This window comes from Protopterus annectens, chromosome 1.part2, assembly GCF_019279795.1.
Source record: "Protopterus annectens isolate FY-2018-M chromosome 1.part2, PAN1.0, whole genome shotgun sequence".
Taxonomy (NCBI): Eukaryota; Metazoa; Chordata; order Ceratodontiformes; family Protopteridae; genus Protopterus; species Protopterus annectens.
In genome coordinates, this window is record NC_056727.1 from 724,433,250 (window position 1) to 724,460,487 (window position 27,238).

The 27,238-nt window shown below is 37.3% G+C and overlaps 1 protein-coding gene across 2 annotated transcripts in view; it reads left to right on the top strand.

The window, feature by feature from the left end:
- CAPN2 (calpain 2) overlaps nucleotides 1-27,238 on the top strand; it is a 602,999-nt gene that overhangs the window by 505,924 nt on the left and 69,837 nt on the right. For both annotated transcript variants that reach the window (XM_044058713.1, XM_044058721.1), the window contains exons 16-17: nucleotides 9,310-9,374; nucleotides 18,851-18,919. In XM_044058713.1, coding sequence (XP_043914648.1) covers nucleotides 9,310-9,374; nucleotides 18,851-18,919 — 134 coding nt within the window. The remainder of the gene's footprint in view (nucleotides 1-9,309; nucleotides 9,375-18,850; nucleotides 18,920-27,238) is intronic.

The following is a 27,238-nucleotide window of genomic DNA, read 5'->3' on the forward strand; positions in this document are numbered from 1 at the left end:
TCCCAATTTTTGCCATGCTATTTTTTATGAGTAATGTTATGAGTTCTATAACAAATGGTTTGTAGTTCTTTTTTACAAACAACTTTTGCTAAATTAATAAAACCTTTAAACATTAAATCTTGTTTACTTTTCCAGTTGAAAGTAATAACTTTTCTGGCAATTGCAAGAATTGACCAGAGTAAGTGAATCTGAGATTTAGGTATTACATTAGGTTATAGGAACATTTAATAGGATTAGTGAGTTAGAAATGTGACAGTTATCAGACCATAAAGCATTTACAAAATAACAAGTATTGAACAATATTTCTACATTAAATAAACATGTGAACCCAGTTGCCCTCTAGTAATTCATCACATTCCAACAATTACTTACACTGTTTTTGAGTATAAGATTTATTTTATGTGGAGTATAGAAACTCCTATTTATAAATTTCCATGTACACAATCTCCAATATAATGAACAAGCGGTACCATATGTAGAATTCAGTAACAATTTTTTGGATTCATCAGATATTTGTTCTCCATTAATCTTTACATAGTAATTCCATAAATCTGAGTCAAACTTTAGGGTGTCTTCTCTTAGTATCTTATAGATAGGTGAGATACTTAATTTTTGATTATCTGTCTTTTCAAGACACCTAATAAAAAGCTGGATCAAACTAGGTATAGGTTCAGTCTTTAGGTTGCTTGATACTCTCATTTTGTTTTCTATAAACTGCCGTAATGAGTGTATAAAGAACCAACTGGCTTGACTATTATCAAAACTACATAAAAGAGAGTTTAGTGCTTTAACACTCTTATTTTCAATAAACTGATGCCAGAATATCAAGTTATTTTCCTTTAATTTTTGCATCGCATTGATGTTGAAAGAATCTAGGCAATCAGGGGAGTATGCTATAGGGAATATAAGAAATAAAAATTGTTTAATGTTGTAATTACAATCAATTATATTTTTAAAGTTATTAAATATTTGATTAATTCCATAAGAAAAATGATCAAACTTCTTATTAAATAAACAAAATTCACGTAAAAGCCAATGAACTCTACTTATTCCATATTGTTCCTTAAACTGATTTTCTATAGTTCTGACATTAGTTATATGAATCTCATGTATTGTTTTCCAGCCAGATATATAAGTAGGTGTGATCCAATGTAATATTACATTAATTGTAACTGATTTGGAATAAAGATCTAAGCTAGGGGATGCTATCCCATTACTGCTCCAAGTTAATGAAAGAGAGCATATCCTCCATTATGAAGAATATTTTATTCCATCTTTTGATTAGTTCACTAATGGTGGTTATTAAATTATTGTAGTTTAGTTTAACAGACTCTTTCCATGTACTCTCTATACTGACACCCAAATATTCTAATCCATCATTCTCCCAATTAAACAGGCTATTCTCTCTTAGGTTTTTGTTGATCTTTTTGTTAATTAGTAATGTTTTGGATTTATTATGATTAAATGTAAGCCCTGAAATTCTTTCAGACTTGCTTAAGGTATTTATAACATCATGCAAAGAACTGTCAGTATCACCCAATGTTAACAACAAATCATCAGCAAATAATTGTATCTTAGGACAATAGTCCTTATTAACTTGAAAGCCTTTTATATTTTGCTTGTTTCTGATATATGTAGCAAAGGGTTCCATTGAAAGAGCAAACAATAATGGTGGCAAAGGACAACCTTGTCTAGTTCCCTTGAGTATTTCTAGTGGTGAGGATAGACATGATCCAGTTTTCACATAAGCTTGTTCCCCACTATAAATTTTCATTAATAAGTTGACAAAATCTGAGGAAAATTCAAAACCAATTCTTTGTATATAAGGCCAAGTAATAGAATTAAAAGCCTTTTCTATGTCTAGGCTGATAATAGTTTGTTTTCTGCATTTGCATGCTATGTGTATTAATGATAGTAATTTAATAATGTTATCTTGCACTTTTCTATGAAGAATGAACCCTGTCTAATCATTATGTATTAGATTAGGTAACATTTTATTTATCCTATTAACTAATATTGTCATGAAAACTTTATAATCAGTTTTTAGTAAAGGAATTGGCCTATATGAATCACAAGATTTAGGGTCCTTACCTAGTTTTAATATGGGGGAGATAATTGAGTATTTCCACAATGGGGATGTTATACATTTTTGCTTAACCATTAGTAAAGGCCCTCATCATTTTCTTTATTATATATTCAGGAAAAATCTTATATAGTTCAGGAATTATTCCATCCGTTCTTTGAGCTTTATTATCTTTTAAATTTTTTATTTGCTCTTTCACTTCTGGTAGTGTTATTTGTTTATTTTAATATATTTTGTTGCATTGACACCTTAGTAGTTATATTTTCTTGAATAAAAGTATTTATTACATTATCTGTCTCCAAAAGTGGTGTGTTGTTATTTATATCTTTATAGTAGTTTTTGAACACTTCTACTATGCCCCCTAAGTTAGATGTACTGTTAACTGAACCATCACTTTTATATTTAATCTCATTAATAAGATTTTGATTGTTTATTTTTTTGGATCTTACTGTTATTTTATGTAGATATTTTGGATTTACAGCATAAGATTGTAATTTCAATTTTTCCAGGTTTATGGCTACCTTATGATTCAGAACTTCTAAGTATTTTTTATTTAACTTAGACAGGATAAAAATGGATGCAAAACCAAATAACAAAGTAGCACATAATGAAATTATGATGTTTTTTGTAAGTCTAAAAGTTCTTTGTCACACTCTCTCCTTTTTTTAAGGTACCAACATGTTATTCTACCACCATATATATAAACTTCAAAGGTGTCCCATAGTATAGTATCAGTCACTTCACCATTATCATTTGTTTCCATAAACATGTCAATTTCTTTCATTATCCATTCCCTAAAGTCTTTTAACTTAGTTATGTAAGCAGGAATTCTCTGTAGAAATCTTAAATCATCTGTATGCATAGTTAATGTAACGTTTATAGCATTATGGTCCAAAATTGGAAAAGTCATTATAGACACATCACTTATTTTAGAGTATATATTATTTGATACAAAGACCTTATCAATGTTTGTTTGTATACAAAACTGATATGAATAGTAAGTATAGAATAAGGAATAATGTTCTCTTAGACCATGTATATATTTAAGGTTCATATGGTTTGTAAAGTCATTTAACTTCTCAGCTTGAGATGTTAGTTTTATTTTACCATTTTTAGAAATATCATAGGTTCATAGGTATGTACTAGGCTATCGGCCCTAGGGCCTATGTAAGCCTAGCCAATCGAAGTTCCCTGGCTTTCACCACCCAAGAAAATTATTTTCCTATGCCCCTGTCGAGCAGCACCACAGCAGTGATCCCCAGGGTGAATTTCCTGTTTCCCATCCAGTTGTCAAGATTTCTCTTAAAGAGGAGCTCTGCTTGACATGAATAGGTAGCCTGTACCAGAACATGGGAAGTCTCTGGGACAGGAATCTATCCCTCCAGCATGTTCTGTTTATTGTGGTGACAAGGTTTAGGTCCCTGGAGCATGTGGCTCGGAGAGATTGGGATTTCTTTAAGTGTAGCATGTCCATCAGATCTGGGTTAGACATGGCTTTGTATGTTAGGAAGAGGTCACCTCTGAGTAAGCGATATGCGACAGAGTAGAGCTGGAATTTATTGAGACGGTCTGCTTATGGCATCTGTTTGAGGCTGATAATCCTCCTAGTAAGGTATTCATGTGGCCTTTCTAGTTGTTGCAGATGTCTTGCGCGGTACATGCCAAATGGGGGGTTGTACTCTATAATGGATCTGATGAGGGATGATTAGAGAGAAACGATGACCTTTCTTTTTCTGGAGGAGAACCCCTTTGTGATGAGGTGTGTCACATAGAAGGATTATCAAAGGAGAGACTACTGTCCACCTGTGTCCCAAGGTCACTTATCACACTTTCTGTGTTTAGTAGGCTATCGCCTATGTGGTAGTTCATGGGTATAGTGTTTTTCCCAAAGGAGATGACAATGCACTTCTTGGCATTGAGCTTTAGGCCATGACTTTGACACCAAGCATCAGTATCAGTGAGGCCTCTTTGTAGAATGTCCACATCCTTAGGCAAATCTATTATGGCTCCTAGTTTGCAGTTATCTGTGAATTTCATTAGCTAGAGACTGGCTGTATTAGCCTGGACTTCAGAGAAGTAGATACCAAACAGGAGAAGACCCAGGAATGAACCCTGTGGTACTCTGCTTGTCACTGGTCTGAAGTCGGATTTGGAGTCGGCTACTTTCCCTGTGTGGGTTCTGTCAGTGAGCCAGTTGTCACCCATCTTGTGACATATGGATTTATGCCTAGTTCAGTGAGTTTATCTATAATACCAGAGTGGAGTATGGTGTCGAATGCCCTGGCAAGCTCAAGATAGGCTGTGTGCACCACCTTACCCTCGTCTATGGCTCTGGTGGCTGCTTTGAAGATGTCAATCAGGTTTAGGAGGCATGATCTACCCTTTACAAACCCAAACTGAGTGGGGTCCAGAGTTTGGAGGTTACCTCTGTCTTTGTTTAAAAGCTCCAGGATGATGCGTTCCATGGCCTTGCAGACCAGGCTCATCAGGCTAATGAGGCGGTAGTTCCTGGGGTCAGTGGTGGCACCTCCTTTGTGGAGTGGGATAACCATCTCTGTACACCATTCCATAGGCACAAAGCCTGAAGTGAGGCAATGGTTGAACATGGTACTTAGGTGGGGTGCCAGTTCGTTCTGTAGTTCATGCAGAACACAGCTTGGAATGTTGTCTGGTCCCATGGATGCTGTGGTCTTGGCTTTGGAGAGTGCAGTCTTTACCTGTGCATCCGTGATTACAGGGGCTTTGCAACCTTCTAGTATGGAGATGGGCCCTTTGGGGGGGTGAGGGGGGTAAATTTTGCACTGAACCTGTCTGCCAGGATGTTGGCAATATCAGTTGGTTCTGTAAATGTAGTGCCATTGTGCTGTAGTTCTGAGCATATCTGAGTGTTGCCATTGAGATTCTTGACATGGCTGTAGAAAGCTTTGTGGTTGTCTTTAGAATCCATGGCGATTTTATTTTTGTAACTAGCTTTGGAAGATTTTATAAGGGATCTCAACTGCTTGCTGAGGCTGATTAGGGAGTTCCTGCAATCATGGGATTTTGCTCTTTTTTGCAACAGTTTTTTCTTTTGTTGTAGAGATTGTTTATGGTAGGGGACCACCAGATTGACTTCCTTTTTTGGAGGATAGTGTCTTGCTTCTGTTGGGGATGGCACGGTCCATGCACTCTTGTATGTGCTTATACAGTGCTTTTGTATATGATTCAGCAGTTGTGTCTCTTATTTTCCATCTGTGTGGGGTGAAGTGAAGTTGGCCACTTCTGACTTAAGAAGCATGAAGTTGGCTTTGGAGAAATTTTTTATGGTGGTTTCCTTAATGGGGGGTGGGGGCAGGATATGGATGTGTAGGGTGATTAGCTTGTGGTCGGAGTTGACCTCTGGCATGGAGCATCTGTTACCCATATTGGTAATGATCAGATCCAGGATGTTGCTGCCCCTGGTAGGAGTATGGACAAGCTGATCCAGGGCATTGGAACTGATGAATTCCAGAAAACGTTGGGCAGGTGAGTTAGTACATCAGTAGTTTTCCCAGTTGATGGTGGGGTAGTTGAAATCTCCCAATATTAGGGTATTGGATTGTACCTTAATATTATCCAGTATATTGAGAAACATGGAGTGGGTGTCCTGGGGCATGGCAGGGGATCTGTAACAAGCTACAACCTGAATTGCAGTCATGCCCAGTGTTAATTGTACTTGGATAATTTCGGATGCATTATGTTGAGCAACTAGCATGGAGGTGGAATATCCTTTATGAATATGGACAAGCCTCCTCCTTTAGTGTTTCAGTCCATGTTAGGTGGCCGAAAGGTGTAGTAAGACTTGTAGCCAGGTAATGCAGTGGTGCTCTCTGGAGCCTTAAACCAGGTCTCTGTCACTGCACAGATGTCGATGTTCCCCATCTTAAGAAGTGCCTCGAATTAGTGCATTTTGAGGTTTAGACTTCTAGTATTGAGTAGAATTATCCCTAGATTTTGCTTGTTTGTCTCTACTATGGTGGTGCATTTGATGTTTGAGCCTTGCTTAAAAAAGGCACTATATGGGCAATAAGAGCCTTAGCCAGTATCCAGAATCCCAGCGGCGACAGGTGCAGGCCATCTCTGGCAAAGCATCGTTGCCTGCCGATCATGTTGTCCCAGGCAGACAGATACTGGATCCCCTTGGAATGACACCAGAAGCTTAGCCAATTACTGAAATCAATCATTTTGTCCTTGTACTGTGGTATCATTCTGGGTGAGGGCAGGATGCTACTCAGGGCTAGTGTCATACCTGCCTGGGCCACATGGTCAGAGAGCTCCTCTATGTCTCTCTTCATGTAGTCCAGGGAGGTACATCTCAGGTCATTCATTCCAACATGGACAATGACAAAGTCGTATTTATACTTGTGGAGTAACCTGAGTGTGTGCATTATATGGTGGATCCTGGGACCCAACAGGCAGCTGACAGTAACATTCTCCTTGTTTAGCCTGGTGAGAGGGACGTCAGTGTGCCTGATTATAGAGTCGCCGATGACTAGTGTGTTGGGTACGTTGTTTTGCCTTATTGGCTGAGGTTGAGAGGCACACTGATTTTGTGGGCTATGTGTCATTTGGGTAGTGTTGGGGGGGTGATGGTTGATTGCGTTTCAGCTTTGGAGGTCTCTGTTGTTTGTCAGATTTTTATTGAGGGCTTCCACAAATGTAGGTGTGTGTTTTGTGTTACTATGTGTAGGTTTGGGTGATGCAGGTTTTGATGGACTGTGCATAGAGTGCGGTGTGATGTTTACCTTCTCCTCTTGACTGTATGGTCCAGTCTTAGCTGGAGAGAGCTTGGCTTCCAGTTTGACTATATAAGTGCATCTCTCACAGGTTGTAGTGTTGGGTGGTAGGAAGAGAGGGTTGTCAGTGTACATTAGGCAATTGCTACATTGCCCCAAGATGCCCAGATTCATCAGGTGGACAGAAAAAAACACAGGGAGCTGACATTTAGACATGTCTGGTTAGTGCTTATTAAAGTACTAAGAAATGATTTCCTCTTGGTAAGTGAGGAAAGTTGAGTGCTGCAGTAATATGTAGAATATTTAGTACTTGCAACAAGATCTGGACAGTGCCGAGCACAAAGAAACAGTTTTGAGTGCTAAAACTAGAAAAACTGGTTAGTTCTAAGGGAACAGAAACAGTTTTGAGTGCTAAAACTAGAAAACTGGCTAGTTCTAAGGGAAAATCTATGAGAATACAGGTGATTTTAACTGCCCTGATAATAGGCAGTTAAAATCACCTGTTGCTGTAATTTCCCCTTTTGCATTTAAAGTAATCAGGTCCAGATATTTGTCAACATATTTAGTACTCAGTCTTGGTATAGTATGTATTAATCAAAGTATAATACTTTCTATTGATTTCCAAAATAACCATGCTTAGCATCCCATCTTTATCTGAAATTGTATCTATAATTGTTGCCATAGTATAAGTATTTTTCCATAGAATAAGAGTGCCCCTTCTCTTAATCTTATTCAATGGCTATACCATTCTGGCTGATTCATGTTTTGAGTATTTTTGTAGATCATTTTTTAATAGATGAGTTTCCTGTAAAAAGATGTTCTGGGCTTTATGCATTTTGATATATTTAATTAATCCAGCTCTTTTGAAATTATTGTTCAAACCATTAATATTTAATGATAAACATTTATAAGCCATTGACTATAATGTGTATGTTATTACTAACTGAAAGACCTTTCTTCCTTGTTGACTTGAAATCTACTGAAAAGCAAGTCATTGAATGAGAGTTGAGGAAACTGCTGGAGGGAATCTTTAATGAATGCTAGCTCTTTACAAAGAATTGTTAACCAGAAATGTAGCCTCTTGAAGCGATAGCATAACAAGCCTCTTGAATATGACTCTAGAACATTAGACCAGCAGGCTGAAGTTAACACTGAAACTCTTCTGTCAATGGGCAATACTCGAGACTCACTCAGCTCGACTGTTCTTCGCACTTGGTACAACATCAAGAAATATTTGGTAAGGATATGACCACAAAATGTTCATACTGTAGTCATTCTCAAGTAGTCTTTAGACATAAATTTGCGGAATGCCCTCCGGCACAGAAAGCATGGAGAGACAAAGATACTCCTAAATAGTGCTCTCAAAGCAAATATCTCCTGTGTAGAGGATGTCAGGATGCTACATTTAACACTGGTATACCACTGTTCAGTGCACTGAACTTCAGAAAGGATTTGTCAGGTCATGTCCACATTTCATACCTTAACAGCCTGCAAGTAACACAATCCTCAGAGGCTAGCACCTAATCTAGTTCTCTCTGACAGGAGACAGACAAACACATATGGAAACGCTCATGGAAAAAGGGAGCCTTATTATTATCTCCGCTCACAAACAATGTCCCAAACAGAAACAACACAATAGACATAACAGGCACTTACAGGGGTGTAGCCAGAAATGTATATTATGTACTCAAACCTCATGTTGCCCCCCCCCCCCCGATTTAAAAATGTACTCAACCCTTAATTTTTGCCCTATACATTTTGGAAAGGGACACATCATTTGCAATTGTTTCTAGTTATAACTTAAAAATGCTATTTCCAGAGGTGCATTCCTATCAAGTAGGCATGTTTTGTACAGCTCTATACAGCAAACACTAGTTTAGAAGGGCTTAAGTTTTCTGTGCTCTTTCAGCCATAAAATATCTAAGCCATGCTCAAACAAATGTACTTATTTGAGTATACTAAGTATGCATAGCTATATCCATGAGGATATACTGTCTGAAATATGTGGAACCTATTTAGTGCAAAAGCATTATTAATTTAGTTAAGTAACGTATTACTTGAATTTCTGTTTGATCTGTTTTATATTTGAAATATTTGGAACTAAAAGTATCAGTATAAAATGACTAACGTTATATATCTCTATGCATTTGTGTGATTATAATTCATCTTTTGGTTACTAAAACCTATGATCATAAACAAGATAATTGTATGAGTTACACTGATCTGTGATGATAGCTGCAGGTGACCTCCTTGCACTACTTAAGAGAAAAATGAGTGTCCCACCACCTGTCTGTCACTCTACAGCAAACTGCAGCTCGCGTACGTTTATTCAGGTTTACTTCCCTCTTCCATATGGGAAAGTACTAAAATCAAAAGAATGATCCAACTGTTTTTATATAAGAAACAACTTAAGATAAAAATGACATTTGTATGTATTACTTCTCAAAGTAAAATGTGTTTTATCTCTTACAGGTACTGATATTAAAACTGATGGCTTCACCCTTCCTACATGCACAGAGATTCTTCTTTACTTTGATGTATCCTTTAATGTTTCCTATTTTATTTAGGGTACCTTTGGTGTATGAGTACTGTGAATCCAGACTCTTTATGTATAATCCAAATAATGTTTAATTTGTTTTATTTTATTTCACTTATTAATACTTTTATTTTTACTTTATGGAAGACAATTGGTCTGTATTGTTTACAAGAAAAAAATTAAACTGTTGTTGCCACAGTGATGAAAATAGTTCAACAAAATGTAGATGAAATCTTTAAAATGAACAGTCTAGGAAACTGGTATCATCAGTTCCAATGGTGTAAAGGGAGTATGATCAGCAACCCAGACACTTGACACAGCAAGCAGGGGAGGATGGGTGTACCCCTTGTGAGGAAGGGGGAAGGGTGGGGGGGACTGACTGCACACTGTCATGTCCCTTTGTAAGAGGGACAGTGATGCAAATTCTTGTGTGGCAGGGGATCAGCATCTGGCTGTCCAGGCCACAGCTTGGTGGATTCCTTCATCAAAGAAGTATGTACTCCCACGGAGAAGGCATTGTGGGCTATTCATTCCTCAGCCCAGGGGTCTGTCAGGATGATTATAAATGCCCTTATAGCCAGGATGCCAGAAAGAAAGAACCCTCATGGCTAGCTGAATAAATGACTTCCCCATGGACAGCTGTAACCCATGTGGTTCTAAAAAACTCCGAATGCATGGAAACAAGTGGGCTGTAATTAAGGGTCTGATGGTCAGTGACATGGGGGCAAAAACACCTTGGAATAAATATAACCAAAATACTTACCTCAAAGATTGATCCATTATGTCACAAAGGCCATGATCTGCAGGAGATTTGCACAGATCCTTGCTGTATAATATTTTGTTTCCCTTGTCTTTTGTGCAACCAGGTGCACTATTTTCAAAGGACAGTTAAGTGTAGGATTATTGTATAATCTCTTACTCATATATATGGTGGATCTTGTTAGTTTTTGTTTGATTAGGTTCCTATTTGGTTGGCTTTAAGTGAAAAAGGTTTGCTTTAGCAGGCTAAGTGCTGCAATACAATTTCATTGAAATTGCTGTGTCTTTCACTGACTGGAAGATAACTCTAAAATCATTTGTTGAAACCCACAGTTAGAGAATATATTGAAGAGTTGTACATTGTTTGTTGGTTGTGATAAGCAGTGATACTTGTGAGGCTTAAAACTCTACCTAGCTTGAGTGTGAGAAGAATTGCATCAAAATTCGGGATACGCAATGGCTAAGAACTAGTCCTGTAACACTGGTTCGGGGGTAAATGTGAATACTCATCTTGCCAAAAATCCTCTCCACAGGACACTGATAAGCCCTTCTTGTTAAGAAGAATGCATTTCATATTCTGTTTTCTGTGTTCACTCTGACTGACTGTAAACATTGAGGGATAGTGCCTGACTTATCTCTAATTTAAAGGAGGTAGATATGTCAGATGTAATTTTTAAATGTTGTAACTCCATTCCAGTTTGTATATTTCAAAAAATATCTGGTTATGCAATTTGGTGAGGGAAAGCAAGGGGTAATATATCTGTTATTACTTCTAGGAAGAAAAATATTTCTACATTATAATCATACCTTCAACCCTGAACTGTGCTATGCAGTACAATAGGAAATCAACAAAATAGGCAAAATTAGCCTTTGAATTATTTGATTGTTTCTTAGCCGTCTGAACCCACCAAATACAACTTCCCTTTATAGTGGCAACCCGGGTGCATTGTATGACAGTAGAAAAAATAACAACTAAGGGACAAATGCTGAAACTCAGGAAGTAGTTTGTTAACAGAGCCGTAATCATCTATGCTAACTACTAAATCTTGTAATGATAGGATACTGAGGCATACTGACTGTGACACAGAGTTTAGTGACACAGATGTCACCTTCCTATTAAAGGGAACCCTAATATGGCCTATGCTGAAATACCATGTTCATTAATAGACGGCATATTAGGAAATGGAGAACATGGAATAAAGAAGAAGCCTACCACGTGGGGAATGAACAAAATCTTGGAGAGAAGGATTCAGGTGGAGGTGATGTCTACCCATTGCCTCACCCTTGCTAGGAAGATGAGAAAGAAGTGAAGAGGAAAAGCAGGTAGGGAGAACGACTTGCAGATAAAAACTGACATCAGAAAATACTGCTTCAGAAGAAAGTAATCTAGTATTAGCATGTGCTGCTGCTTTGGGGGCAGATGAATATATATTTAAAAAGTGGTTTAAGCTATGTTTGTGATAGATGGATAAATCTTTGTGTAAGGAGAAAGACAGATGCAAAGGTTACCTGCAGCATACAAATGGTTTAGGTTATTTTGAACTCAAAAAGAGAAAGTGGTAAGCTGCAGGATGGCCTGCAAGGGCAGCGAGCCTAGTACTCGTGTATAACCCTATGAGCCTGTCAGCACACACATGTGATTATACATTTAGATGACTTATGATACATCTTAAATAAGTATAAATTAGCTAATTTCATTTTGTAGTTAATAATGTACCTGGTGACGTGAGAAAAGGTCTGCACTGAAGTTTACCTTCCTACAGGAAGATTACTACTTGAAGATTCATTGGACAACACCCATTTGCTGACAAATCAGTTAAAACAGATAAGAAAATTACCATTTTCTTAAATACTAATTCTAAATATTCCTCATTCAACTATATAGTTGAATGAGGAATATTTAGAATCTGTATTTAAGAAAATCAAGCAGTATTTGGAAACCTTATTGAACTTTATTCCCGTGAAACAAAGTTAGTAAATATATGCATGATTGTTATGAAGAATTATTATAATTTTCATCATCACTGACGATGCTAGGCATACCAGTAAAAATACACAACTGTACTGCTACTTTTTAAATGTTTTAAGATACATACACATAGACAAAAAATTGTGTATTTAACTTAAATGTTTTAAGATACATATACATATACATAGACAAAAAATGGTGTATTTAATTACAGCAAAATGTGGATTACAAATGCTTAATATATTTGGACTATTATGTATGCCTCAACTCTTTGAGGATGTAGTTACATTATATAAGAAAATGTCCCTGCAGGTTAAACACTGAACTATAGAAAATTTTCTGAACATCAAGCTTTGTATGGCACATTGAAATAAATACCAATTAGATCCAAACAAAAAACAATTAAACAGTTGATGGATTCAAAACTGCACTTAAATATTCTTGTGAGAGTGTCTGTACAATCTATATCCATGAGTATATAAATAAGAAATAAGAAATAAAAGCCAATAAAAATTTGATGGTACAAAATTAACTTTGAATGCAGTCTAAACAATAATTTGCAGAATTATAAGGCAAGTTGTTTACTGGCAACAAGAAAATGTTATATAAGCAAATGGTATATGCAGAACAATTTCAAAATACAAAAATGTACTATCTTGCATATTATATGTGCCATTAGATTAGCAAAACAATTTATCATACTAGCTTCCAATGTGATAATCTCCTTTTTTGAAATGGCCTGTAGAAATGGAGCCAAATGCAGTAGTTGATTATGGATTACTTTATTAGTGTTGCATCATTTGGCGAGGGATCATTTATTTGTATTATATGTGTTAAAATAGAAAAAAGGCCAGCACCAAGGAAGGTTCAAAAGTAGTTTAATAAAACTGAAACTAGACCGGTTTCAGCAGCAAGGCTTTCATCAGTAGTATAGTCAGCAAAAAGCACTTAGTCATCATCTTATATAATGTTCTTTAAGGCATCTATATGACATCACTTCCTGATAAGTCAAAAATGCAAACAAGGCAAAAGTAATTGAAAAATACAATCAAGGCAAAAGTAATTGAAAAATACATAGTTCAGTAAACAAAAAAGTTTGCCTGATTTGCATGCATATCTCCAGATTATAATGAAAAAATCCAAAGAGACACAGTATACTGGTATATCAGTGATAATAAACAAACTTAATAAAAAACATACAATAAAGGGTAAATGCCCAAAAATAAACCCGAAACAAAAGTCAGGTTATAAGAATTCTGGTGTTGAATACCAGCCACAGTATCCTAAAATGAGCTGAAATGCAAAACCTAAGCAATGCAACCTGATAAGAAATAAGTACATATCGTAATGCAAGTGATGGTTAATTACAAATTATAATTTATCATTTAATCCAGGAGGGAAAAGCCCCCAAGTTTAATGATCCACCTTTTTCTTTGGTATTTAGGATATCATGCCAACCTGTTTTAAAAGATCGATTCCTATGATATGATCAATGATGGTGAATGTAAATTTGGCAGTGGGATGTTTGATAACATGTCTATATAGTGCATTAGTTAATCTTCTGTTTCTAATGTCACCAAGGTGTTCAGAGATCCTGACACGAAACTGTCTAGACGTTTGGCCAATATAAAATGCATGACATGTACATGTGGCAAGTTAAATAATCCAGTCTGAACTGCAGTTACCAAAAACTGTATGTCGTATATTTGTCCAGTGTTCCTACTAGTGAAAGAAGTAGTTTTGAAAATATAGTTACAAAACTGCAATGTCCACATGGATAAATGCCTGAAAGTTTATCTCCAGTAAGTGTTCTTTGAGTTGGAGTGTGATCCATGACCCTGTTTTTTTATAGTGTGAAAATAAATTCCTAAAGTTTTGCCTTTCCTATAGGAAAAATAACATCGTTCTCGAGATAATCTTCCAACAATGGATGAGAATTCAATATATTCCAATGAGTATTAATAATATTTACTAAATTGGCACTATTCCTGCCATAAGTGGTGACAAATCTACATACATCTGATTCCTCATTATGAGTTTTAGTATTGTATTGGAGAAGAGAATCCCTGGATTTAGCATTACTAAATTGGACTGCTGACTCAATAGTATGAGTGGAATAACCTCTGGACAAAAATCTCTTGGTTAGATCCATTTGATGACTCTGAAGATCATCCACTGAGGAACAAATCCTTTTCATCCGCACAAACTGTGATTTCGGTATGTTCCGAATAATATGTTTCGGATGAAAACTATCAGCATGTAGAAGGGTATTATATTGTGAGAATTTTCTGTGTACGGACGTTCTAAGAGTGTTATCCTCCCGTCGAATTAAATTGACATCCAAATAACTGATTGCACTCCTATTATATTCCACAGTGAATTCGATACTCCAGATGTTCCCATTCAAATGTTGAATAAATTCCTGGAGGTATTCCTCACCTCCTTTCCATATAAGCCAACAGTCGTCCAGGTATCTTCTCCATATATCAATCTCAGGTAGATATATGTTGTGCAAAGGGTCATATAAAATCATATCTTCCATGTAGCCCATAAAAAGATCAGCATAAATGGGTGCAAAGGATGCACCCATAGCCGTACCCTGTAGTTGCCAATAGCAGTTTTGTTGGAAATAAAAAACATTTTTAGTTAGAATGTGTTCAGCCATACACAACAATAAGGTGTTCATCCCTGGGGGGTATAAATTGGTTTTATTTAGCCAGTATTCCAAGGCATTAATACCCGCCCAATGAGGGATGCTGGTATAAAGCGAGGATACATCTTGCATATTATATGTGCCATTAGATTAGCAAAACAATTTATCATACTAGCTTCCAATGTGATAATCTCCTTTTTTGAAATGGCCTGTAGAAATGGAGCCAAATGCAGTAGTTGATTATGGATTACTTTATTAGTGTTGCATCAGTTGGCGAGGGATCATTTATTTGTATTATATGTGTTAAAATATCCACCTAGCTCATCTAGGATGGCTAGCATATAGATTGCTTTCCATAAGATCCTCTTTTTTTTTAAGGACAAAGTTAATTTACTAACTGACAGAAGAATTTGTCATTTTATCATTAACTGGTATTTTTAAAGCAAATCCTGTTGGAAGTAAAGGTTAATTTTATGCAACCATGCATGTGGACATATGTACGTATGTATACACATACACAAAATTAAGCATGACACTGCGTGTGTGTGTGTGTGTGTGTGTGTGTGTGTGTGTGTGTGTGTGTGTGTGTGTGTGTGTGTGTGTGTGTGTGTGTGTGTGTGTGTATATATATGTGTGTGTGCGTGTGTATGTATGTATGTAAAGTGGCAATGTTGTAGGTCAATTTATCCTTGACAATATATTTAAATACAATGACTTTTATAAAGTCTGCTATGCTTGCTGTAAAAATATTATATTCAGTCTAATTTCAATACAATTTTGTCATTCTTAACTGCTTTTGAAGATTTTTTTCCTGTAATATATTCATAGACAAGTCACGGGTAGCATTGTCTTGCAGTAGCACCATTATGTTCCACAAGACTATACTTCTTTCTGTAGTTATATGTTCATTCTTGTTTGGGGTTATATCCTGTTTTTTCATTACAGTAGCAACCTCTATATTTTTGTACTGTTTAATGTAAATGACATTATAGAAATAAAAATAAAGGAATATCTATGATTTACTCCCTAGCCACCTAGCCCCTGCCTGTATCCTACCCTGCATCTCCTCATTCCTGGTTAAATATGACAACAAATCACTTATCTCCTCCATTAGGCCTTGTGACACCATCCCATCACCAGATGAGACTGTCTTCTACAAGCTGAAGTAGGTTTGCCCTGGAAAAATCCCTAAAGACTAACTCAAATTTCCTAACAATGCCCCACAAATGTGCCCAGCACAGAAGGTTACCATGTTCACATTGAATTTCTGCCAGCACCTGAACAGCTGCATAGAAAAGTCTGTACCCATCCACCCTAAATATAATAGTAAAGTTAGGAATAAATCTCAGTAGTGGAATGCCTGTGTTGATAAACTGTATAACAAAAGATGGAAAAATAATACAAAATTGTAAAAAATCTCCATCCCCCTACCTCAAGACCACACTGAAACATACCAGCAAAGAATTTAAGAGCACTAGTAGAAAATGTAAATCAGAGTATGAATTTAAAGTCTCTACAAACACCAAAGGAAACTGTAAATTTTTCTTCAGGAATAATGTTTAGCAATGCACTGAGCTCATATATAATAATATCATGCATTCTAATCTAAGGGATATAGCCAATATATTACTAGACAAATGCAATGTTGACTTTAAACCATCTACTCACATTGTTATCCTCCCATCCCTGAAAAATTTAGCATGGTTGTAAGGATGGCCTTACATCTGCTCCATGCATTATTGGACACAGTCGCCATCTTTCATCACACTGCTCCTGTTCAGGAACAACATTTCATTCATCCAGCATGCCTTCTCTGAAACTGCATTCCTCAAACCTACCCTCTGCTAACCATCTGGAGTCCTCAAGTTGTATTTTCCTTTTTTTTAATGGCACCTTTTTAAGGTAGTGAGAAGTTTCAGACATGTCCCTCTTCTATACCCCATGCTGTATGTGGCTTCTAAATAAGGCCATACATGCATGTTTTTCTTACCCTGCCCTAAACTGTTTCTGTAGCATTAAGATGAAGTCTCCAGAACTGTATAAAGTGCTCAGAAATGGTTTTACCACCCGCCTAGAAAGAGGGATAATAGCTTCTGTTTTTCTGTTTCTAATTGCTGTTTTTGTACATCATATCACTTCAACACCTTTGTTTGCTGCATTTTTGTACTACTTTCTGCCTGTAGGCCATAAATCTGTAGTGATAAAATTGCCATCTTATGACTGGAATCTATTACACTAGACATACAACCCAGCATATTGCTTGCCTTTTCAGCTGAACTTTTGCAGTGTGCTTGGTGGTTCACCTCCATAATTATAGTCATCCCCATGTCTTCCTTCTACTGCATCACTTTTATTGGCAATTCCCAGGATTGTATTTTGTCAGTGATACTCAACAGCCATCTGTCAGCCAGCTCTTTTAAATCCTTCCTGAAGATGACTCTTTGATTGGCCCACCTTTTCTCCTGTTTTTGTATCATCTTCAAGTATAGTGATGTCATTATTTGTGCATCGTATGTTTTCTACACTGAACACTTGGGAGAGCATTCTCCCTAGTATTGACTCTAGACACACACTTTTGGTAACCATTTGATATTCTGAGCCTTGTTAGTGTAAGTCCCAGAATAGTGAGATTGAATGAGCAAAAATGTGGACTTAGTTGTGTGAGATTGCTTTTTTTCAGAGTATTTCTTTTTTTCAAAGGTATAATGGTCATGGAGTTGGTATATATAAAGTTCAGGGCTATGGAGGGCTTCCCCTACCGTGCAAAAAAAAAACAACTTTAAAAGAGAGCAGCAATGTTCAGCCTTTACTGTTCTCCTACATTTTTGTAGTTTTTGTTTTTAAATTCTGAGGTTTGCACATACAAGTCTCAAAATTACAGTAGGTATCCCACTAAGTGACTCCCTCTCATATTACAACATCCTGTCTACCACCACACTCTTTGGTTTCCTCCAGCCATTTATCTCCCCATCTAACCATTTTCCTTTTTACTCCCAGTACCTTCAGTCTGCTGATACACCTTCTCTGTAGGACAAACTTAAAGGGTTTAATGTAATCTAGGTAGGTGATATTAATGAAGTGTCCTTTGCCCACTTTCTGCATAAACCAGTGTGAAACTGGATTAAAATGGACTGACAAATTTGAAGCCAATTTGCATACTGGAGACTCCTGCTGCCAGGAATATCAGTAGTGTTTCTGTTAGCATATTTCCATTACTTTCCCTGGTACAGTGGTCAGATTCACAGCTGAAAGACACATTACTGAAGCCCTTTGATATCTCCAGAAATCTTACTACTCATTAGCCATTTATTGAACAGCTTTAGTGATTATTTGGCCAACACACTAGCAAGATCTTTGAGATTCATGATGGTGGGATTCTAGGCCTTGCACTTCTTTTTAAGGACCAAGACATCCCTTTTCACTCTCCCCACTCAGTTTCCCCATCTTTATAGTGTCTCTCCATTATCCTTCCTTCTGGCTTTCCATGGTAGGAACCTTCCTCTTTTTCCTGTCATCTATACAGAAACAAAGACTTAATTCAAGATTCCTGCTTTTTGTTTGCATTTCCTCTAGTTATTGGTTAACGTGTTTAGTTCAGTCTGTACTTTTCCCTTAAAAAAAAAAAACCTTCTTTGCATAGTTTCATCCCTTCTTCCAGTTCTCTTTCCTGCCTTTTCTGCACTCTATTTTGGTTTTCAGCTCAGGTACCATTTGTACAAAGTAAACATATTTTCACTGTAGCTGACGTGAATTCTTATTGGATACTGTGGTTTCCTTCTTCCTCCCAAAAGCATGACTTAGGAGAATGGAAGTTATCCAAAATGCCCTTGTGTGCATCCTGACATAGACTTGGCAACAAAAGTATCCTGGGCAGGATGCTCTGTTCTCACTGAATACTAAGAGGCTCTAGATCCCACTGCTACCATGAAATGGATTAACAGATATTCAGAGAACGAATGGATGCTTATCAATAACATGTCTTTACTTTGACATGCTCTTCATACCATGATATAATGCTAATTATGACTAACAATGTGTAACACTTATTTTAAGAATTGTCTTTGTATGTTACTGTAGTATTTCTTAACAGTCACAGAAAGATGGATCGGGTAAATTGGGTATTGTTGAGTTCAAGATGCTGTGGACAAAGATTGAAAATTACTTGGTAAGTAACTACAGTTTACTACTTATTCTAAGCGCTTTGAGTTAATTTTTTTATAGTGCATTTTATTTAAGTAATTTCATGCAGTTTTAACATAAAGTACAACAGTACATAAATGTCACAGTGTGCTAGCTGAAATGAGGATGACTGCAAAGTACAATGTTTCCAAATACACTAAAATATGGATTCAAAACTATGGCTGTTTAGTAATTTGTACATTGGGGAGTTCTACTGGACACATCAAGATGTATCATTGTTCTAGTAAAATAAATTAAATTCATAACCATAGAACAACTGTAAACAAATATACGTAGCATAGTTTTTAAGAACACTACATGTTAAATACAATGAATGAAATTCAGAAACATGGTCCATGCTGTATACGGTAAGTGTCACAATTCTTGGTTCAGGTATAGCTGACAAGAAGCAATGTTAATGCACACCAAGCAGGCAGATAGTATACAATACATATGCTAATAAATTGCACAGTGTAAAGACTGCTACAATAAACTGGACTACAAGACTAACTGCAGAAGTTACATTACATTATAGTTACAGAGGTACACTGGTAACAGCACAGCAGTAGATCTGGCTTACACTTCTGCAGTCCCGGAACACATGCACAAATCGAAATTGACAAATATTTTCTCTCACGACACCCATTTCATACTGTTACTGCAAAAATAAAATACTGCCATAGACAGTGGGTTCTAAAACAGTGGGCATCCTTGTAATAAAACCCATGAGCCTTAATGAGTGAGTTTGTGTGTGTGTGTGTGTGTGTGTGTGTGTGTGTGTGTGTGTGTGTGTGTGTGTGTGTGTGTGTGTGTGTGTCCGTGTGTGTCTGTGTGTGTGTATGTATCAATATATATGTATATATATATATATATATATATATATATATATATATATATATATATATATATAAATTTAGGCACACATATTTATCTATAAACACACAAACACATAAATATATACACACACACATAGATTATAGATGCATGAATATTTTTCATCTATTTATATAAACACAAAAACTTTCACATATGCAACAGGTCTGTGTGTGTGTGTGTGTGTGTGTGTGTGTGTGTGTGTGTGTGTGTGTGTGTGTGTGTGTGTGTGTGTGTGTGTGTGTGTGTGTGTGTGTGTGCTTATTATATGCTACTGGGTAAACTGGCTAATCCATTTACCTTTTTCAACATGACAGGGTCATAATGGCAAGCATAACTGTAAAAGCTCCTAGAACAACTGTGACTGCTTTCTCAGTGGTATACTCCAAAGAGTTGTGGTTACTAGCTGTGGAGTTTCTTTGCTCAAAGTCTGTTCATTAATTCAAATTTAAATGTAAATTTAATGTCTGCTTGTTAAATTATCCCAAATAAGTGTCAACAGGCTTTTATTTGTCACATATAAAACAGGGAGCCAGAAACAGAAGTTGAATTATGACAATGAAGTAAATAAAATAATTCTTAAATTCAGATTAAAGAATTAAATTAGAAGCAGTGGCAGAATTACAAGGTCTGTGTTTTTTATAGACATGCATAGTGAACATATGAAAGGTTGTTTACCAAAGATGTGCATACTGAATATACTAAACTTCCAAAAGAAATGATTTGAAGAAAAGGTTCTTGCATCTTGAAGCAACGTAAATTAGTTCAGCAATACCCATATGTATGGAGACATGGTAAGATTAAATAGTTAGGCTTATAGATTAGAAATTATTTTATTGCGACAGCTAAGGATATGTGAAAAAGATGTACAACAAAAAGTACTACAGTAATTTAAAAACTCAAAACTCTTGATCATGGATAATGACAGTAAGATACAAATAGTGAAAATGTTTCTAGAACCTATAGTTTCATATGCAGGTCAGGTGTGTTTTTACCAACCAGAAGATATGTTGTTGACCATAATTAAAAGAGTTGAATGAATGCATTTGGAAGGGGGAAGAGGGAAATACAATATAGGTATAACAAGATGATTTAGATTACTTGATTTGAAGGAATATTTTAGAACTACACAGTTAAAGCTCACTTACATAACACAAGCAGGATGTTATAAGTAAAAGTGGAAGGGATGATGATTTGACAGGTAGGTACTTTGAGGAGTAAGGAGAAGGATTTTGGATGCAGAGTCTTAAGCAGAATAACACTCATACACAATGTTACATTCATAAAGCAGCAATAAGTATTTTAAGAACTAAACCAACACTGCAAGTAGGGGTATAGAAAGTAAGCAAGAGGAAACTGGAATTTACTAGAGAAAATTAGCAAAGAAACCAATATGTTGGGAACAAATAACTGTAGAGTTACATAACCAAGTTCCTTCCTGCTTGCCAAAACCCTCACCCTAAGTTCAGATGTTGCTAATTGTATTAAATGGAATAATTTGCTGTAGTTTCACACCTGCTTGTTTTCTGCAGAAGCAGTGCTAGGGTGCTTGGGGTGTTTTGAGAGGCTAGTTTCCCCTAAAAATACTTTCATATAGCACCCCCCAAGTAACTCAGTGTAACTCTATCAGTGCAAAATCCATAAGGCTTATTGACCAGGCCTTCCAAAATTTCAATTATAGGCATATCAAATTTTTAAACAGGGCTTTACCAGACATTTGTTGTATAGCTGTGCCTTTGTAAATTCATAGTCATATAACCTTAAAAGGCAGTATTTCACTAAAAACAGGACAAATGTTATGTTTCTATAATGCTGCATTGTGGTTTAACATGATTTTTATCAACTCTACTTATCTTTATTTCTTCTTAATCATTATGAATAACATGTAATGTCCAAAAATTCATACTCCAATATTTCAGTTGACTAACCTTTTAAATGCAAGTAACTCTTCTTTTGTTCAAGGCTGATAGTGATCTAGGGGTCATCTTGACCACCACATAACTTCGTACTAGTACACTTCTTAGATGCATAGTTACATTACTCTCTCTATCAGTGAGGTCATGGTCTAAATGAATGGTAATTGGTTGCACCCTACCCTCATATGAGGGACAGTAAGGGGACACTGGCAAAACCAATAATGCAGTCATGGGCTTTCAGCTTCTTCCACACTCACACTCTTCATGCCATCTGTCAGACCAATAATGTATATGTGAAACATATGTAGTACTCTGATTAGACTCATTTCTAGTAAACATTTCTGTTATTATCCATCTCTTTGATATCATTTGTGTTTCTTAATCTCTAGGACTCATATGTGCAACTAATACATTCTTACCATCTCACTTGATCCATATACAGGACCCTTTCTGATGGGACATAAGGTTGTATTCACCATTTGTACCAATTAGCATTTGACATCTTTTTATACAAGTTTCTGCAGTCAAAGAAAGATGTATACCTGTTACAAGACATCATGACATCAGACACCAACCACATAACTCCGTTTATCCCCTGCATGTGCTAGTTTGCCTCCTTGCCACAAGTGAATGGCTTCCTGCAAATCAGAAAAAAAATGAAATTTTGCACCCTTATTGCTAACAAGTGATCTAGAAGTATATACTTGCCTTACCTAAATGGATTCTAGCAGTCAAGTTCAGTTTAAGTAACTGTAGGGGGGATGGAGTGGTGATATTTCTATTCCATCACCAAGGGTCCTCTTCGTAGATCATTTGATATGGTAAGAATGTTTCTTTTATTTGTAATACTGAAGACGCTTTTGGATCCTTGGGTTGGGCTGGATTCTGTAGCAGTAGAATCACCCAAGCAGAAGGAGCTGGAGCCATGCCAGAAAAGGTAAAAAGGCTGTAAACTGAGGGACACCAAGCCAAGAGGCCCACCTCCAAGTCAGCAGATACAAAGGTTTTGTAGAAAGGCAGCTACTCTTCAGAATAGCAGACAAATCTACAGCTTCTGCCAGTAAGCAGGTAGAGATGTGGTTCAAAGAGACCAGTTCCCCCATGTGAAGCAGGGTCAGGATTTTAGGCCAGTTCTCTTCACCAGGATCAATGGAAGAGCTAAAATCCTGACCCAGAAATAAGTGCTACTAGGGTACAAGACACACACACACACACACACACACACACACACACACACACACACACACACACACACACTGATAAATCATCACTCTCAGGATTGAGGAGTCCTCTCTTTCCACCTGATTTTTTAGCCCCACAGGAAGCCAGCAGAAGGATCACCTATACATTGGGATAACATTATAAAGGGAAGTGAAAAAGGAGGAGGACTTTGTAGAGCAGAAGTCATCCAGTAGCAGGTCACAGAGAGCCAGAACTCTCAGAAAACACAGTCAGATGAAAGATGCTACCCTTGTTTAAACTCTTAGGCCATAAGATCAAAAGACCCTATAGCATACTTGAAGATCCCAAAGAGGAGGGACCTCTTTAAGGAATAAGAATTGATCATCCCAGAGGGACAACCAGGCAGTTTCTACTGAAATCTCATTGTACCACCCCATACCAAGAACCCAGAGCTGGACCTTCCCTTTCAGAGTCTGACTGGGGATGAGAAATGACAGCAAATATTCAAACAACTTGGACATTTCCAGAACTGAACACAAAAGTTAACACTAATTCACTTGAAGATCTGTTCCTGCTTGCCCGCTGGTGAAATAACTCCAAACAGCTCTTAACTCTTCACATAAAATTGCTCCTAAAGGCTGATAGAATGCAGTAGGTAAGGGTTCTGGCCAGGAGGCAAGAAAAAGCTGAGGATGCTGCAATACATTTCTGAACTTAACATTTGATAGCTATGCAGTATATCTCCTCTGAAATATGGGATGTTAAAAGAAATAGTGGTCAGAGTTTCTCAATGAACCAGGGCCTTAATATTAGTGAACACATTTATTGTACTAAAAAGTAATTAATAGCTCTTACCTAGCCCTCAGAACTCTGTCCAAGCTACTAAAGGCCAGAACAATCCACTTCCACCCCAGACTCAGAGAGCCCAGCAAAGATTTAAATCCCTTAAGAAAAAAAAACGCATAGAATAGGCAAACATGAACCTTCTAAAAAAAGGCTATGAATCCAAGCCTCCTCAAGAAACAGGAAGAGAAGGGTGACATAAATAATTCACCAAAGCAAACAGGATTAGTCTGCAAAGAGTCCCACCCCAAGCAGTCAGTCCTGAACCAATTCCCCAGAGAGCCACAAGTCTGCCCGCAACAGAGAGAGAGAATCAGCCCTGGAAAGCTGGCCACACTCTCTTAGATGCAAGAAGAGAACTGTGGGCAAGAAGTTGCCAGAATGATGAGGCCTTCCAACCAAAGAATGGAAGAGGCAGACCTGAGCATCCCCCATAAAAGGGCACTAAAATGGACACTCTGAAGTGAGCTAGGATGAGGATATGAACCTATCAGACTCCCTAAAAAAGAAACCTTGGACCAAGTTTAGGGCCTTTTCCTGAATAAAAAATAGGGCAGAAGACAGCCACTGACCCAAATCCAGGCACCACCCCTAGGTGGATTCTGAGAAGACCTGGGAGTGAAAGTTACAAATGGTTTAGCTGAACCATGCTGAGCCAAGGCCCCAACTCTTAAGCTGACACCAAGGGGTCAAAATGAAGAAAAGGCAAACTAGTACTGTCCCCACAAGCCACTGCTCACCTGTGAAATGGGAAGCTAGTAGCAAACCAGCATACAAGTGTCATCCAAGCAGATTGAAATGAGTATCCTGAATATCTGGACAAATGCCCAAGCAGAGTCTTAATCCTAATGGAAAGAGTGACCATTTCAGAAACCTCACAGACTTTGTCTTACCAAGTTTACAGATGATTGCAAGCCAGGAACACTCATAGAACCCCCACCACTAAGATACTAATATCTTACAGGATGGTCTGACACAGGCAAATGACTCTGTTAGACCTTTCTGTAGCACAGACAAATGACTGGTGCCAAAGTCATGGATTAACACTTACTGCCAAGAAGTGCATAATAGTACCTTTTGGGAATATGGCCACCCGGTGAAACTACCTCATTGATAAAACACCCCTAAAAGTAAACATGGTAGAAAGGGAATTGGGGACTTGCATAGATAGTAACCTGGCTTTCAACCAACATGTGTCTAAGGTAGTAAGAAAATCATTCTAGGCCTGTCAACTTATATGCAAGGGAATGATATATAGGTCCAAGGGAAGGAATCTTGCCAGTGTACTCAGCCCTCATCAGATACATCATTGAGTATATTGCCCCACATCTGCATACACCTCACCAGGCACATGCAACAACTGAAATGTCCACAGAAGTTCTTCACAAAAAGAACATGGGCCATAAACACAATGTCATATGCAGTACACTCCAAAGCTCTGTCTCTATACTCTGTTTCCTACAGACTGCTGTGAGGCGATTTATGCCTGGCATACAAGGCATCATAGGATCCCACTCTGCTGGACCTTTTTCATATCTGCAAAATGAACAACACCAGAACTACTAGATCTAAAGATTTAAACAGGACATGTTGGAAAGACAGGTATGTAACTCAGACTCCCCATTGTCTGGAACAGGCTTCCCATCCATGTGAAGAAGTACCCTTCCCTAACCCTATTCAAGCACAACTTGGACCCGTGGACGGAAAACTGGAAATTCACCCCTGGTCTGACACCTATGTCTCTGAGGGACAGAGGCAGCCATTAAATCATTCCCTAACATACACACTTTAAAATAACCTCTAAGGCACAGTCAATAACTCATGAGATACATTTGGGTTGCAGGGCTAGGCTTATAAAGCCCCCAGTGGTCATTAGCCTAGTATACACCTATGAATCTATGAAGAAGCCCTCCTAAAATGAATGGTCCTTTGAGCCAGGGAGCATTAAATATGCTCTTTTTCTGAAAAAATCTCACTTAAAGGATCTCAAATAGCAATCAAGGGGGTAGTGTCCTTTCCTAGGAGTCCTCAGCCTAAACCCCAATGCCAGCAGAATGGGAGTATAGTGAGTTCTACTTGCATAAAGCACCCACTGTTGGTTAGACTTTGAACATATCCAGGTCTTGTGGTTACACAGACTTATTCTACTAAAACATGGGGTAGTAACTTCAGAGGCAGAAATGGAACAGATCCTCCCAAAAGCTTCCCTTAGGACCTCCACCCCTTCTGTGCTAGAGAAGGGAGCTTAAGGTCAGAAGACAAATGAAAGTCCTAAACTAAAAAAAAAAAAAAAGAGAGGAAGTAAAACCCTTCCTTCCACCTAGTAATTCCATAAACAAAAGCTCTAAACCCACCATTTAACATGATAGACAGATATTCTTATAATCCTTTTTGTACATATAAATATTAACCCAATCTATATTGCTCATCACCAGTAGAGTACCATCTGCTCATAATATACATATATTACTATTCCCCACTCATATTAACCAGTCCTGAGTTTATTTAATTTACTCTATCTATTATTTCTTTACTACTTCCTTGTCTCAATGGTGTAGCCTGGCATACTCTTTATACTCTACTAAGTACATTTTTTTCTGAGCAGCACATCTATGTGCCTTTTTTCAGGTCATATTATGTCTACAGCTGTCTATATGAATGCTTCCAACAACAGATGCTACATTGCTAATCAAAAAACAACCTCTTTAGTAATATTAGGGAAAATAGCTGTAAATGTTACTTACATTTATTAAGTGCTTGGGGGACAGCATTTTGAGAGATGTGTCCATTTCTGAGTGATATGTGTCTAAGAGGGGTAGCACTAACAGCTCATGAGTACAAAATGGAATTTTCTTGTTACAACCCTGCCTTGTCTACACTCTTCTATTAGTTTTCTGTGTTACATCATCTATTATTTCCTATCCACATATCATGGCCTTCTGTCTTCTCCAAGCCTAATTCACTAGTGTTGTACTTTCACCCTCCTTTCCCACAGCTTCACCCATCTTATTCAATATAACTAATATGTGTATTGTACTCAGTGTTATATTGTCTTTGCCAGTGAGTCATTCTGTTTATTTGTTTTCCTATAGCAAGTATCTTATTATTTTTATATGTCTTTACCAGTAAATCATTGTCTTTAATTTTGTATAGCAATTATATTAAATTGATTGCATTACTTATTCAGGTTATGTACTAGTTATGTCTGTGATTATCTTAATATTGTTCTATACTCCCTGGGCCACCCCTGAAAATGGGTACCATTGCCCAGTCAGACTTTCCTGATGAGCAAATGTAAATATGTAAATAAATCAGTATCTGGTTAACTTTCCTTGTCCACTTGGTAGTGGAGTCTACCTTGCTCCTCTGTCTCCCACAGAACCCCACAGTGAAGGAACATATTGCTGAAGAAGAAGTCACTCAAATGTAGTTCCCCTTTCCCTACTGAGTGGCCAAAACATGCATAGTGGCCATAATATGTAAATAGTGAT